This window comes from Arabidopsis thaliana, assembly GCF_000001735.4.
Source record: "Arabidopsis thaliana chromosome 1 sequence".
In the NCBI taxonomy this organism is placed as follows: domain Eukaryota; kingdom Viridiplantae; phylum Streptophyta; class Magnoliopsida; order Brassicales; family Brassicaceae; genus Arabidopsis; species Arabidopsis thaliana.
The window spans coordinates 24,319,261-24,335,090 of NC_003070.9; the positions used below are offsets into that span (position 1 = coordinate 24,319,261).

Sequence of the window (15,830 nt, forward strand, 5' to 3'; positions counted from 1 at the left end):
TAAACTCGCGCGTTTTCCAATCTCTCTGCCTCTATGGACTCCAAATTTTGTTAAAGATAATAAGTAGCAATATATATTAAGAGAAATGTTATTTGTTTGGAGATCTTAACATGTAATCTAGCTTATTAGTAAATAATCTCATTCTCATTAATTTGGTAAAAGTTACAATTGGGGGTTTATATACAATTGACCAGGCCTAAACCAGAGCCTCTTAACCAGCTAAACCAACCTATACAGACTCCAGTTAAAACTATACAAAACCAGAATATTTACAATGAACTCTATATACATAATATAGCTTTGTAGACAGATTGATTTCGAAGTCGTGAGAAAACTTGCGAAGAAGAAAAGATGGAGGAGGCTGAGACCGCGAGGAAGAAGAAGTGAAAACGATTTAAACGGTGTCGTATTATAAAATAAGGGTTTATGATTACTCCCAAGTTTTAAAGCCTTTTTAACAGAACAAAACATCTCGCTATTTCATGTTGCTTCTTAATACTTAAACCATTTTATCATTTCCCTCATCTCAAACATTTTTACCGATATTGAGCATTATACATATCCACAAGAAGCAAACAAAAAGGATTTAGCCAAGTTGAGGGATGGATGTAACCAAAAAAATAAAGATGGAAACTGTGAGTAGACTTAAGCATTTTCGTTTTCCAATCTCTCTGCTGCGTCTTCAACTGCAGGTTGTGGTTTTGTGGATGGAGGTAAACAACGTTTTGAGAAGAATGTAGATATCGTTTTCGGTAATCTCTTACCGCCTTTATCTGGTGACGGTGATAATCCAAGCTTTGTCAATACTTCTTTCTTTACCTGCTCGTTAGAACAAAGGATCGCGGGAATGGTGATAAGCAACTATGTCTCAAGGCAAAAAACTCAAAATAGAAGATCGAAGTATTAACTAACCTGCCAACGACTATCCTCGAAATCTGATATTTCACGCACTTTTTGTCTAAGCTTGGTCTTTGGAACATCAGGGAACTTCTGCTGTAATGTTTCAACTACCCTATTGATACCTTGAGAGCATGATTGAATAGTTGATACCTGGACGCCAAATTCTTGTTAGGGCTAAGTAGCAATACATAAACAATGTTATTTGTTTGGAGAGATCCACTTACAACTGTAAGCAAATCTGAGTCTGGTATGATTTTTGCTTTTGAATTAGATGGAGGAGTGCTCTGGCTACAAGAAAACTTGCTGGCTTCTTGATCTTCATCTTGAATGTCGTTGATCGATATCTCAATGAGAGAAGACCAAGGGAATTGTCGCACCATGAGAGCTCGCAGACATATTTGTTCTACTTTTTGTGTCCCTTCTAGATCTTTAGCAGCTAAGAGAGAGACCTTCTCATGAGTTAGGTTACATATGATCAGTGGCTGCGTTTTCTTCAGAGCATGGTCAGTTAAATTTTGCAGATGTTTTTGTTGTTGGAGTAATGCGCAAAACTCTGGACTTTCTTGATCTTGCTTAGATGATGTCGTATTTGCATCCTGTTCAGACGGATCAATGTCCATTCTGTCCACTTGGACCCCCTGAAACAAACAACACACTTTGTTAAGAAACTTTACATTCGTTATAGCGTAGCTGCCTTTAGTTAACTATCCCCTTCACAAAATTGGCACATGCTCAAAGAAAATGAGTGATCAATTATAAGAATGAATGAGGAATTCAAGTTGTAACTTGATCAATAGTTTGGATACTACAAAGAAATGCAAATTTGACTTCAGCAGATTCCTAGATTGCAACCTAGATTTATAAGAATCTATGACGAGTTCATTAAAAATTGCTTTTGTTACCTCATCTTCTGAGAGATATCCATCAGGCACCATAAAGTCATCTTCACTATCATCTTCATCATCAGCCTTTGAACATCCTTCTTCCAAACTTTCGTCTTCATCTTTCTCACAATCTGAAAGGCTTTCACCAGCTTCTTCCTGTAAAGAAGTATCTTTATTACCCAGTGATCTTTTGTCAAGTTTAAAAAGCATGTACTGAATTCAATAAACCTACCTCTTCCCATTCTTCATCACTATCAACTTCATAATCCAATTCTGGATCCTTTTGCAGAGGACGACGTGGCTTTACAACTTGACTGCAAATGTTAAACAACAGATCCCTCAGTACCATTGTAAGCAAACTTAGAGAGTGAACACTACTTAATTGAACAGCTAGATGCATATCAGAATAACAAATGGTATTGTCGTATCAGAATCACAGAGAACGTTCTGTACATTACAAGTTCACTACAATGATTGTTCAATCCAAATTGAAATGCATTGGACGATAATAACCACAGATCCAACATAGACGATGGTTAGTTAATTAAGGAATCAGAACAGGGTAAAGTAGCGTAAAAGTATGTTTACTTCATAGGTCATTTATCATCTGCTTTATTAAACACCATGAAAAAAGTAGTCACATAGGCAGCATCGGAAAACTTTATGACTTATGCAGTGAAAATTGAAAAATGTTTCGCAACAAAGCTAATATCAAAAAACAGTACCAAACAAACCCAGGGGAAAGCTTGCAGTTAGTCAAGGCTTTTTGGCTAACTAATAATCTATATTATATAAGCTTACTGCTGAAATGAAAATTTTCAAAATAATTACTAACCTTTGGCTGGGCCAGATACCATAAAAGCCTGGTCTGCAGCTTTTATCAAATTGTAACAACTGCTTGACCCTCCTGGACTTCTTACGATTAGATGAGGAAGGCTTACACTGCCTACCATCAAAGTTATTCTCTTCACATCCATCCCCTTGCTTCTCCATGTTAGGTTCACCGTCAGATGTTACTCCACTATTTGTAGATAGTTTTAGTTTTGGAAACAGTTCACTCTTAGGCTGCCTACGCATCCCCCAATGTTTTTTCGAACTCGAGAGCAAATGACCCAACTGACGCCAGGAAGCAAAGTGTTCCCTACAAAGAAATACAACTCAGATCACAATACCCAAAGTGACACCTCACAGAATCAATCAACAAGGAGAACCAATGTCATACCTGCGAATATCATCAACTGTAGCTTCACAAGTTGTTGAAAAGGCGTTGTCAATTGCCTGAACAACTTTTCCAATTTCATTCTCATGTTTTGTACATGACAGCTCCTGAGCAGTTACTTCACTGGAAGGAAGTTTGGGTTGGGTCAATGAACTATCTTTGCTCTTTTTAAGAAACCGTTCCATGATTGAAGCTTGTTTCTGTACTTGAAGTTGCTTCTTTAGCTCGGCTTGTTCCTTCTCTCTACGCTTCTGCTCCTTCTCCGACTCATCTTGCTGTTTCTTTATCCGTTTTCTTGACTCTGTCTCTTCTTTTTCTTTATTATTTTCATCAACAATTGCTTTCTGCAGTAGCTTCTGCTCTTTTTCCTGTCACAGTGAACAAATGCTCAGTCAGAAGTCAGACTTTGAAATCAAACAACACATCCTAGATGACTAAAAGAGAATAAACAGCGCCAGAAAAGACTTCTAGAAGACAATGAAGAAAAAGATCAGCTTACTTGTTGCAATTTTTCTTTCAATACTTGACGTTCCATTCTCTTCTTCTCCTTCTCAGCTTCACATCTATTTTTCTCCAATTGTTTAAGAAGCAGCTTCTCTTCTCTCTTTGAGTCTTTCTCAGCCCTTAACGATCAAACACAATAACTGAGTAAGAATGAAAAACAAGAGATAAAATGTAAACCAAGTACTAACAGAAGATACTTACATTTCTGAGCTGTTCTTCTGCATCATGTTATCCATGAATGATCGAATATCCACCTCACTCAGTATTTTACCAAGCTTCTCAGCAGCTTTACTCAAATCAGATCTCCACAACTTTTCAGTTTCTTCTCTTTGTAATGCAGCTAACATTGCTGAAACACAACATAGGGCATAAACACTCACATCTTATAAACAAACAATCAATACGAATCACCACTAAAAACAACATTTACCAGAAACTGCTGTAATCCTTTCATGAATCTTCTTTCGACAAGTCCGGCGAAGTTTTAACACTCCACGAACGGAACTCGGCATGATTTTCAGATCTCTCGTCTACAACATCAAATAAACATTACATCTCAAACATTAAATGACATCACCAAAGAGTATAAACCACACCAAACTTACCATTAGATTCAAAGATCAAAACTTGTAAGATTAGCAAACTAAGATTACCTCCCAGCACCAAAGACAAGATTCAGAATCATCCTCCAAAACATCAGCATCTACGTTAAGCACACCGTAACTAACTCTCTGACCAACAGAAACAACAGCACTCTTCACAGCTACCATAGTAACACTTTCAGTCTTCTCCTTCAATTTCAAGTAAATCTCATCTACAAGCTTCGACAACGGCAAACTCATTTCCTCCATTAACAAAGCCACCATCGAATTCAATGAGGAACATTCACTAAATCCAGAAAACAGATCTGTTCTCTTACTCTTATCCATAACTTCTCTGAAATAATCAAAAAGCCCTTTCATCTCTAGATTCAACGACGAGATCTGAGATTCTTTCTCCTCAGATGTTAGATTCTCAATCGCCGTGGGTTCTCTCTTCCGCTTATTCAGCTTCTTTGGCTCTATCATCGTCTTCCGATTCTCATTTTCATTCACCGTCGAAACTTCGTCCATCGCAAAAAAAAAAACTAGAAAAATTCGGGAATCTATAAACCCAGGAAAATTGAAACAAGATCTAGAATCTAAGAAATCGATTGCGAGAAACACGAGCTGAGTGGAGATTTGTTGTTCCTTTCGTGATTTTGATTTTGGATTTTTTTTTTCTCAGAGTTCTTAGGTTTTTGGAGAAGAAGAAGAAGAAGGGAGTGGGAAGATGGATAGGTTTGAAAAAAAAAAAGGATAAAAAAATAAAATTGGGGATTCACTAAAAAGAAGGGTCGTTGATTTTCCCGCCAAGGTTTTGACGGGTGGATTTGCCTCCAAATGACAAAAATGCAATTTTACTGTTTGGCGCCACTCAAGTTTTGGAGAAGATGAAGGCCTATGTGGGCCTGCTTTTGTTTCTTTTAAGCCCAATATAGTGGGGGAAACAATTGGGATGACATATAAATAGAGACTAGAATTTACTAATTTTAAATACTCATGCGGATGCGGTTATATAAATAGAGACTAGAAATTACTCATTTTAATTTTAATTTTAAGCCTAATACGGTCATGGTGAGCAAGAGCTCCGAATGAAACCGAATAATACTTTGGATACGATTTATGAACGAGGTAAGAAAGTGAAAGGAAATGAAGATTTGTAGCAAGAAAAGGGAGGGAGAGAAGATGGTGAGGTTTTTGTTCACTGAGCATATGTTGTTGACTGACCATATGAGGGAATCAATTGATGATGAATGATGTGGTAGTAGTGCGTGTTAATTTGTCGTTAGAAAAATGTTTGAATTATAATTCTTCGCTTTAATTTTCTTCTAAAAGATACTAACAGTCATACTAATTAAGAATGAGTAATTGGTTGGACAATTCAATAAGCAAACAAAGTGAGTTATTAAATGGCTAGTGTTTTTATTTGCGGCATTGTACTAAACGAAATAACAAAACAAAATAGAGAGATGATTTTCTGTAATTGTAAAAATAGGAGAAACCAATGAACTGACGTTTTATTCAGTGTTCACTTTTCAGTAATAGGAATCAGATAAAGAATATTTCTTTTATTTTCAAAATTTTTTAAAAATATCCCAAAAAGGGTGATAAGATTTGGTGGCCATTAAAAATGCTACTTTTATGTGTGAGCTTTTTGTATTCATTCCCACGAGGCTACCCTCACGGCTCAAGCATCTCTCGTCATGCTTCTGACGTTCTTCATCTCCCTTTGGATATGCCATTTGCATGATATGATACATTATACATTGATAGCTTCATACTAAATAATGCGTTTTAAAGGCTTAATAACAAATTAGTATAATGTAAAATGCTATTTGAATTTATTCTGTATATAATGTTTTTGAAAAACTTAGGAAATAGTGATGCATTGCAACAAATTATACTAGAAAATATCATGCTTATACCATTTATGGTGACGGCATAAAAAACTTGTGCAGTTGGAACCTTAAAAACGATATTTACGTAAATTATGACACTAAATGGTGCGTTTAAACGATTAAACGTTTATATTTATTGCAATACATCACTATATTGCAACAAATTATCTAAAATATCCAACCTATGCTATTATTCATAATGGCGGCATAAAACTTGTGCAATTAGACCCTTTTAAATATTCTAAGTAATTACGTCAAAAAAAAAAAAATTACACTAGATATTTGTTTTCATTGAAAAAGATCACAAACTCAACGTCAACACAGGATGGTCTAAATTAATCAACGTGGAGATGAAAGTTAAGAGCTATTTTAAAGGCACAAATTTTTATGTTAAAGACTTTTGTTCCTAACATTCATTTCCACTTCCAATATAAGATAATTCTAACATTAAAAACTTATGGTGAAAAAATATTTTTTAAAAATTTTATCTGATTTGGGGTTCAAAAATATTATAAATAAAAATTCCATAATTTCTAACGAACATTTGCTGAACAAAAATCTATTACTTATTGAACCAAAAAAAAAATATGCTATTTTTCTCATTGAAAATCTCATTGTTTTTAACCTCTCTTCGAATTACATTCGTATGAATCACAAAAGTTTATATTTAGGAGCAGTCAATAATTTATTTATTCCATTTATATTATCATCGTTAAATAAAATGTTGACAACCAACAACAAATTCAATCGGAATCAGTTCGACTGAAATTATGTTTAATTTCTTAAAGATCAAAAGTCCAAAGAAGAGATGATGAATTGAAGTTTATCAAGAATAATGAGATCTTTCTTGTTGTTAAAGATAATGAGATCTTTCACATTATTGAGAGAGTATGAAGATAGATACGTTGATGATAGTGAAGTGAGACATCTTGGCCAACATTAGAAGAAGATTCCATAAAGGATTGGATGAGTGCAAAGTATCGAGACGTCTCTACTTGGTTGCGTTTCTTCTATTTTTATATTCGATTGTTTTACACTACTTCCTATTTTTATATTCGTTTTTACATACTTCCTATTTCCAAACGTTTTTTAAAATTTATTTATTAATTTCTCCTCCACATGATTTTCCTTTTGGTCTTATTCTTATTTCTTTCGCTCCATGTCAAGAAAATATGAACTAAATAACCCAAAGACTATCATTTTATTTGTAACAATAATAAGTGGAAACATCGTAAACTGACGGTTTCGTTAATGTTTTTGAGCTTTTATAAAAATAACATTAATTTTGTATTTATTAAATAAATATAATTATATATCTTTCCGATGACATGGTAAATTGCATGATATTATATTATTTATTTAAATTTATATATACGAAAAACGTAACTTTCTTACGGTTTTCTCAGGGCAATTTTTTCCCTAGTTTTTTAAAATATAATGTTATTTTAAAGTAATCCTTTTAGAACAAGGATGCTCAATTTTTGACTAGATCCACGTAGGAAGTAGAGAAGAAAAGAAAAATTTGAGGCCCAAGTTCAGGAACTGTTGATATTTTTTAGCCACCAACTTCACAAGAGATATAAACACACACACACATGGGAACAAGACGACTGAACAAATAAGAATTCTTTTAAGAAATAGAGTACGACAAAAACGTGAGACGCAAAAAAAAAAAAAAAAAACTTGTAATATTCTATGATTTCTCATGAACCGAATTTATTCAGTTGCTATGATGATTTTGAGGGTCACTTTTAATAGAAAGGATTGTGGGGGTTCACTATCTTTTAGGTTCTTCTACATTTTAGTGTTCGTAACAAGCACTTATGTGTGTTAAGTCTTATAAAGTTAGTTAGATAATTGTAAGTTGTTAGCTTCACATAATTAATTTTATCGATGTTACTAATACCCCACATTTTTTGCGAATCTAAGTTGCAGAAAATAATTGACGTAGTTTACACATTTAACTTCATAAGTAAATAAAATATGATGGAGAGATGAAATTTAATTCAAATTTGTAGCACAAGATCTTTTGGAGAACTCACAACAAGTTTAGATTTAGTTTTAGGCAACGAGATTTGGGGTTAAGGTATAGGGGTTAAGCATATTAATTTATTTGGAGTTTTAACTCAAAATCAAATAGTAAAGAATGGATTGACCATAATTAAGTATTTTTCCATCTATCTATATGGGGCTCCACATGCCTTAAGAGATCGTGGTTTTTTAGATTTTTTTTTTAAAACTCATCATAATGTACTTCTAAATCTCGACAAAATGAAATCAAGCTTTTGTTGGACATTCAGTTCCGGACAATCGGACTGCATTCAAATAACTTGTTTTCGGACTTGGATATGATGTTAAGTATCATATATTCATATGCGTCCAACTAAATATCAATTGACAAAAATTGGATTGACACATATCTCTTATATACTAGTGTTTCTTTTTAAAACTTTCAATGTGGGATCTTATTAAAAGAAATCCTCTTCTCAAAACTTTATAAACTTTCATTAGACTAATTATAAGCTAAACTATCTAAAATCTCTTACATATTATTTGAGAAGTCGCAATTTTTTTTGTCATCTCACTTTATTGAGTAAAGAATAATATCAAACATAAAACAAGTTAATCTAAGACTTGCAGATAATAAACCAACATGGGAAGATAATTGAAGGATTATCTTCTAGCTTAGAGAACATGTGTCGCAATTAATTTGATGACAAAGGGCACTCATGAGGATATGATTTAGAAATGTCATCGAATACTGACGATCGATTTTTTCGAGTCCGATGAATTACAATTCACAGAGGTAAAGAAATCTGCTTTTGAATCACCGATTCTTCTAACTTCTATTCAGATGATAGGTTAAATGAAGAAGAAGAAAAAAAGAGAAGAAAATCTATCAAGATCCCTTATGCTAGCCCAAAATCACATCAAGTTTTTCACATAATGAGATTTAGCAAAAACTTGTAAACGTAGGTTTGCCGGATCTCTTGTTCCTCATCCACTTGCCAATCTTCGTAATCCAAAAGGTAAATATCTATGTTTAATTATCTTCTAGATTTTAAGGCACAACGGATTGATCGTTCTATATTGTATGCACGATTGAAGAAGTTGTTTAAGAAGCACAAACATTTGACTATCGGCTTTAACACCTTTTTGTCACTTGGAGATAAGATATTTCTTCATGGTGACGCAGAAGCCTCTACTAGCTCCACCGCAAAAGACTATTGAAATTTCTTATCATGGTCATTACACCAATGATACTATCAAAATCTCTAAACTAATCTCTATGTTCAGTTTTTGATGGTTTATTATCAAGTATGTGTCTTTGTAATTATCTTCTCTTCTAAGATTGAATCATCACAATGTTTTTGAATTATTTGATTTTCATTGAATATTTCAACCAACCAAAATGTTTTCGTTCTAGAAATAAAGTCCTAAAGTGACGTACATTCGTTTTCTAATGAAAATGCTATTTCATAAGTTATTCCTTTCATTTTTTTTGGGTCGTCAAAACATAAGTTAATATTCTTTTTTTATTTGACTAAAACTACTTTTCCAAAATTTTCACCGGGGAAACCTTCTCAAAGCTTTATGAGCTTAAACATATGCAAAGTGTCTCATTAACTTAAATAAATATAGAGTACAATTAATTTGTTCACAACGTTTTTAATAGGAAACTTAGAATATGTTCTGTGATGCACTATATGTTGCTTCGTAAGGAAATTGCATGCGAAAATCTAGTGGAAGAAATTTAGTTAAACGGCAAAAATCTTCAATTAATCGTTTCCTTTATCTACATTACCAAAAGGTTGCGAACATTATGCGACATATGGTGGTTAGAACTTAATACACTAATGTTTTTCAAAGATGCTATTTGTGGAGTTGATAAAGACAAAACATATTTGAAGAAAATAATTTTAAACATGTAGTGTTTAGGAACATCACGGCTTCATAGATATAGAGTCAACTTAATATGTTACAATGATATTGAAATATGTTCTCTAAACTCTAAAAGGTTCTACCTGATTTTCTTAAACAATGCATCTTCGAAAGATAAAGAAAATATATTTTTCTATTTTCTCTTTACATGTCAATGCTTACTATATCATCTTACGATATACTATAAACGTTTTATTCATAAGTAAAAGACAAGTGGCAGATACGTTAAATTTTATAATAGAAATAAATTAGTTAAATCTTAAAAAGTTGCTGAAAATAGAAAGCAAACTACTTATCTTAAAGCAAACGTAAGTCTCTTTAAGAAGAAATACAAAATGAATATATATCGGATTAAATCAAAAAACAAAAAGATACACTTTTGTTTTTCTGAACAAATGAAAAATGATATACACAAGTGGCGGACAATCCATCTATCTCATTTTAGCGAACAATTAATCTTGTCTGCGACTGCGACCTATTTTTTTCTACATCACATCTTTTGTTTCGTATGAACACTAACATGATTGAATGACAAAATTTACTAACAATTCTTATAGTACTGAGCTCTCCTGTCCAATATTTAAAAATGCATACATTTTTTTGTGTGTAACTAAAATTAGTAGAAAATAAATGCTAGTCGTTAAAAAGTGCATATAGCAGATTTCGAGTTTTTTTTAATTGCGATTTCGATTATCAATGGTCGATCGTAGACGTCTTTTTTAGTAAACAAATCTGAAATTTCTATGAAGGTTACCAAATATTTTGGATTTCAACCTAAGATGAAGTTAACCTATGGACGTGTAGAACAGTGGCTGAAGTCTGAAATGATAAGATAAAGTTCAATATGAATACATTACTGAGATGTTACAAAAAACTACATCACTGAATAATTCCTTTATTTTCCAGTTTGGACAGTAGAACCTATCGCTAATTATTTAATTACCAATTAAAAGAAAAAGAAAGAATAATTCCTACAGTTGTTAGGCTATGGTTATAAGTTTCATCTTTGAACTTAAGAAATGCTCTAATTAGTGGTAATGGTAGTTACATCTATATATGTTGATGCAATGTCAAAAAGAAAATCTCTCAAATTAGCAAATCCATACCTATTTATAGACGCATAAGTATATATACCAATTATCCTGGTCGTGCAAATGGATGGTTAGTATTTTTACAACCAAACTAATGTCTAATTTTAAAAAGTAATCATTATTTTGCTTTAGATTTTTAATAGTTAATATTATATGTATAGATAGATTACCGTATGATATAATTGTTTCAAGACACTAGATACTATCTCAATTATAAAACTCACTTTTCCATAATATGGCCGCTTGTTTATAAAAAAAGAAGAGAAATAAAACAATTGATTTGGTTTATATTATTTAATTGCAGATATCTTGTACTTAATTCATTTTGAGATAATTTTGCGTATTTGAGTTCGGACATTGGTAGGTATGGACGATGAAAATAACTGCCTTCATTCTACATGTTTGAGATTTGTTTGTCGACCATATAACACAAGCGGCTAGAAAAATAGGTGACTATTCTCAAATGTCCTGGTTCTATCTAACCTGAAGGATCCCTTGTTCTACCTGGTATAACTACAAGAAAAGGCTGTTTTATAAAATATATCATTTCTTCTATGATTTCTATCTCAACTTTTTTTTTAGTTTTTTTCTTTTAGAACGTTTTCGCTTTCGAATTTTTTAAGAATTTTTTTTTTCTTTATATCTCTAAATAATAGTTTTAAAAACATAACAAGTGATACTGTAATTTTTTTTTCTCTATAAACTTGGCGGTACCCTACTTTTTTCTTATTTTTATTAATAATCTTACTTTGTTATGATAAATTATGTTAATATATGGCAAAACTAAATATATATGAAACTACTGATTACTCATTATCATAATTAATATCTTTGTATAAAAGTAAATAATATTTAGTCGAGAGAGGTATCTTGTTAAAGGAAATAAATCAAAAATTAGTGGCTACCAAGTGGGAGATATAATTTGGAATATTTCCAGTGTATTAGTGTGGTGGGTTTGGAATACCACAAACAGAAATAAAAAGAAAGAAAAATATGAAATAAGACGACAATGTGTGATGTACGTAGAATCAGTTTTAGATTCTAGTACATCAATAGACAAGAAAAAGATTGTGGTTATGATTTCACCGACCCGAGTTAATGCAAATCCGAAACAGTATAAATATGTGTAGAGGGTTCATGCCTATGATACAAATTAAAGAAGCAGAAACAAAAACAAGTAAAACAGAAACAATCAACACAGAGAAACCACCTGTTTGTTCAAGATCAAAGATGTCTATAAATATAAGAGACCCTCTTATAGTAAGCAGAGTTGTTGGAGACGTTCTTGATCCGTTTAATAGATCAATCACTCTAAAGGTTACTTATGGCCAAAGAGAGGTGACTAATGGCTTGGATCTAAGGCCTTCTCAGGTTCAAAACAAGCCAAGAGTTGAGATTGGTGGAGAAGACCTCAGGAACTTCTATACTTTGGTTCTTTCACTTGAACTCCCTTTTGTCTCTTTTCTTCTTTAGTTTCTTCAGTGCTTCTTACACCTTCTTTTTTAAAATAGAAATTATTTTCCTTTTTTGGGGTATACTGAAAATATTTCTTGGGCATGCAGAGACCTTGGTTAAAAATGCCCCACGCTTTCCTTTTCTCTGTTTTTTTATGATTTATTTGGTTTTACTTTATGATACCCAAATCAAAAACTAATTTATATTTCATTTCTTTTTTCATGAAGATGGACCCATAAAATATTTCTTCCTATCCTAAATTAAATAGAGATAAATTTATGATCTATCCCAAATTTTTTCCACCAACTTCTTGCATAAGTGATTATTATTTAGGATAAGAATCTTGGGATTTTTCTTTGTTCCTCCTACCTAATAATTTAATTTGCATTTGTTTTTTTTTGTTTTTTTTTAAGTATAATTTTTTACTATACTTTGAAAATGGCATTTTTGAAATATCCTTTTTGCTAATTAAAATATCTGCAAAAAGATATAGAAAATTGATGTTCATTAAAACAAATATATATATTGATGAATCTCTGTTGTGGAATATTTGAAAACTGTTTGAATAAGGATATTCTGATATTCAAGCCAGCCTTTAAGATACTCTCTGCTATATATAGACATGTAGCTACTACCTTTTTTCTATTCATAGTTTTCTTCTTCTTTCTTGTGTTATCTCATTTTCCAAACTTCAAAAAAGAAAAAGAAAAAAAGACCTTTTGCTTTCTTGATTTCTTTGAAAATGATAATCTTATCTTCTTATAATTCTTCGTCTTATTTGTTTAATGAAGGTTATGGTGGATCCAGATGTTCCAAGTCCTAGCAACCCTCACCTCCGAGAATATCTCCATTGGTTTGTGCACTAACTCAACTCTTTAATTAATTCACTTTTAAGTTATAGCATAGCTCAAACATGTTGCTCGAATTATATATATAGACACTCAACTACACATGTAAAACTGGACATGTATTTTGGATACTTTGAAATTGAGTAGATCACTTATAACTTAAGACTCAAACATTTTACATTTAATAGAAGGAGACATATAAAATCAACTTCGAGAGTGCGATGCATCAATTTGTCTCCCAAAAAAGCCCACACCCAAGCTAAATTGACATATTTTGTTCAAAAACTTTACTATGTGTAATGTAAATATGTATTATGTATGTCTGTGTATTTTACTGATCGCACATAGATTCTATAGAATGTATAGGACGTGACTTGAACTAAGATTTGTTTTTTTCACTTTAAAGTGGTCTTTGTACGGGAATATCATTGAGCTTAAAATAGCCTGATGACATCATCATTGTTCCTTGAAGTGAGCAGGACTAGGTTTCCTGTTATATCACTTTTTATTTTTATTTATATATTCATGCACTTGAATGTTATTGCATGTTTTGCTAGTCACTTGCACTAGTAATCTAGGAATTAGTTACGTTGCTATTATTTTTTTGTAAGAAAATAAAGTTTAAGTAGCATTTCAATTCTGTCAAAAAAAGAAGTAGCATTTCAATTATGTTGTGGTGCCATAGCTTAAACATGTGTATGGCTATCTCTCATTACAGGTTGGTGACTGATATCCCTGCTACAACTGGAACAACCTTTGGTGAGTTTTATTCTATATATTAGATCGCTAGGTGTTAGAAATATAGAAAGGTATATGAAATAGCCTAATTAATTAGTTACTAGCTAGAAAATTCACATGTTTTGATGAACTTTTTATTTTTCAGGCAATGAGATTGTGTGTTACGAAAATCCAAGTCCCACTGCAGGAATTCATCGTGTCGTGTTTATATTGTTTCGACAGCTTGGCAGGCAAACAGTGTATGCACCAGGGTGGCGCCAGAACTTCAACACTCGCGAGTTTGCTGAGATCTACAATCTCGGCCTTCCCGTGGCCGCAGTTTTCTACAATTGTCAGAGGGAGAGTGGCTGCGGAGGAAGAAGACTTTAGATGGCTTCTTCCTTTATAACCAATTGATATTGCATACTCTGATGAGATTTATGCATCTATAGTATTTTAATTTAATAACCATTTTATGATACGAGTAACGAACGGTGATGATGCCTATAGTAGTTCAATATATAAGTGTGTAATAAAAATGAGAGGGGGAGGAAAATGAGAGTGTTTTACTTATATAGTGTGTGATGCGATAATTATATTAATCTACATGAAATGAAGTGTTATATTTATACTTTACGTGTATTCATTTCTTTTCGATGCAAAAATCAGGCAGTGGGAAGAATCTGCTGTTTTACTTTTGGGTTCCATAATACACTTTTTTGTGTTGCTACTAAAGTACTGATAATATCCAAGTCGATCATTATATATCAAACTAAAGAGTTTGCATTCAATACATAAGCTAGAAAAGTAGAGCAATATTTTGGTTTTAAGTTTATGGGCTCACGTATGAAGAAACACATGTGTAAGATCGAATCCTAGGATCAAACCTTAATTATTAAATCCTTGAAAGGTAAACATATGAAGTATTTATACATTCTGAAGATTAATTACTAATGGACTTCGACGTTAGATCTTGTTCCCATGATAGAAAAACGTTTTTTTTTTAATTTGGGATAAATACGAGGAACAACTTAAGCATTTATGTTTTATTTAAAAGCGGTTTAGGCGGTTGTATTGGCTCCGTCTAGACGTTATGCTGTCAAGTTATGGTTAGATCACTGATTCAACGCCTAAAATAGTATAAGTTTCGATTTAATGTATTTTCTATTTTAAAATTAAATTTGAGTTTAAAACTAAAAATAAAACACTTTAGACATCCAAAAAAAGGAAGTGTCTTTCTGTAGTTAAACTTTAAATATCCATAAACTCTTTATGAACGTAGATGGTCTTACTGTCTAATGCTTTCTTGAACATTGATAGCCATCGTTCGATGAAAACGCTCTCCTCCAAGCTGATCAACGATGACATTTAAACGATCTCGAACCCCTTTGATTTTCTTTTATTAACATTTTTTATTGATTAGTAAATTGTGACATAATTATATATGATACAAGAAATTATTGATACACGTGAAAATTTATTAACAGTTGGAAGATAACTCTGACTATGAACCATTTCATTTTAAGGTTCTGTGCATTCAACCGATATATTTTTTGCGTACTTCCACATATCCACTCAGAGGAAGGTCTATATTTGATATAGAATGAAAGAGTAACACGTAAAAGGCTAAAAGTCAAATGATATAGTTATATAAAAAAAAATAAAAAAAAATTAAACATCAGCCATACAAGAAGGTTACAAGAATCTTATGCTCGTAAACGACATCCATGATTATCTAAAACAAAAATAGCATGAGATGAATACTTTGCGTCCCAAAAACTGAAAGTGTCT

At 32.2% G+C, this 15,830-nt stretch overlaps 2 protein-coding genes across 4 annotated transcripts; one reads left to right on the top strand and one right to left on the bottom strand.

Annotated features, from left to right (window-relative positions):
• Window positions 1-135: 135 nt before the first annotated feature.
• Window positions 136-4,831, bottom strand: FAS1 (chromatin assembly factor-1 (FASCIATA1) (FAS1)). 2 transcript variants are annotated; one of them, NM_105221.3, is made up of 11 exons: window positions 4,161-4,831; window positions 3,938-4,037; window positions 3,709-3,856; window positions 3,503-3,626; window positions 3,007-3,371; window positions 2,620-2,925; window positions 2,017-2,098; window positions 1,803-1,940; window positions 1,125-1,538; window positions 913-1,050; window positions 136-819 (listed from the first exon to the last, which is right to left on the bottom strand). In NM_105221.3, exons 1-11 carry the CDS (start codon window positions 4,617-4,619, stop codon window positions 646-648), a joined length of 2,448 nt encoding a protein of 815 aa, NP_176725.1. In that variant the 5' UTR covers window positions 4,620-4,831; the 3' UTR covers window positions 136-645. The 2 variants fall into 2 exon arrangements, with proteins under 2 accessions (NP_176725.1, NP_001185320.1); NM_001198391.1 differs by having other exon boundaries at window positions 410-819; window positions 3,527-3,626; window positions 4,161-4,804.
• A 7,281-nt stretch (window positions 4,832-12,112) lies between these two features.
• FT (PEBP (phosphatidylethanolamine-binding protein) family protein) lies at window positions 12,113-14,739 on the top strand. Of its 2 annotated transcripts, none has more exons than NM_001334207.1 (4): window positions 12,113-12,450; window positions 13,266-13,327; window positions 14,041-14,081; window positions 14,206-14,739. In NM_001334207.1, the coding sequence occupies exons 1-4, from the start codon at window positions 12,118-12,120 to the stop codon at window positions 14,427-14,429; spliced, it is 660 nt and encodes a 219-aa protein (NP_001320342.1). In that variant the 5' UTR covers window positions 12,113-12,117; the 3' UTR covers window positions 14,430-14,739. The 2 variants fall into 2 exon arrangements, with proteins under 2 accessions (NP_001320342.1, NP_176726.1); NM_105222.3 differs by having other exon boundaries at window positions 12,168-12,450; window positions 14,206-14,675.
• Window positions 14,740-15,830: the final 1,091 nt, after the last annotated feature.

Excerpts from the sequence above, each read along its gene's own strand:
- FAS1 (NM_105221.3), bottom strand. The coding sequence starts at position 4,619 with ATGGACGAAGTTTCGACGGTGAATGAAAATGAGAATCGGAAGACGATG. Across the intron at positions 4,038-4,160 it reads CTTGTCTTTGGTGCTGGGAG|ACGAGAGATCTGAAAATCAT; the intron begins GTAATCTTAGTT and ends TTGATGTTGTAG. Across the intron at positions 820-912 it reads TCGAGGATAGTCGTTGGCAG|GTAAAGAAAGAAGTATTGAC; the intron begins GTTAGTTAATAC and ends TCTAACGAGCAG.
- FT (NM_001334207.1), top strand. The coding sequence starts at position 12,118 with ATGCAAATCCGAAACAGTATAAATATGTGTAGAGGGTTCATGCCTATG. Across the intron at positions 12,451-13,265 it reads TCAGGAACTTCTATACTTTG|GTTATGGTGGATCCAGATGT; the intron begins GTTCTTTCACTT and ends TGTTTAATGAAG. Across the intron at positions 14,082-14,205 it reads TACAACTGGAACAACCTTTG|GCAATGAGATTGTGTGTTAC; the intron begins GTGAGTTTTATT and ends TTTATTTTTCAG.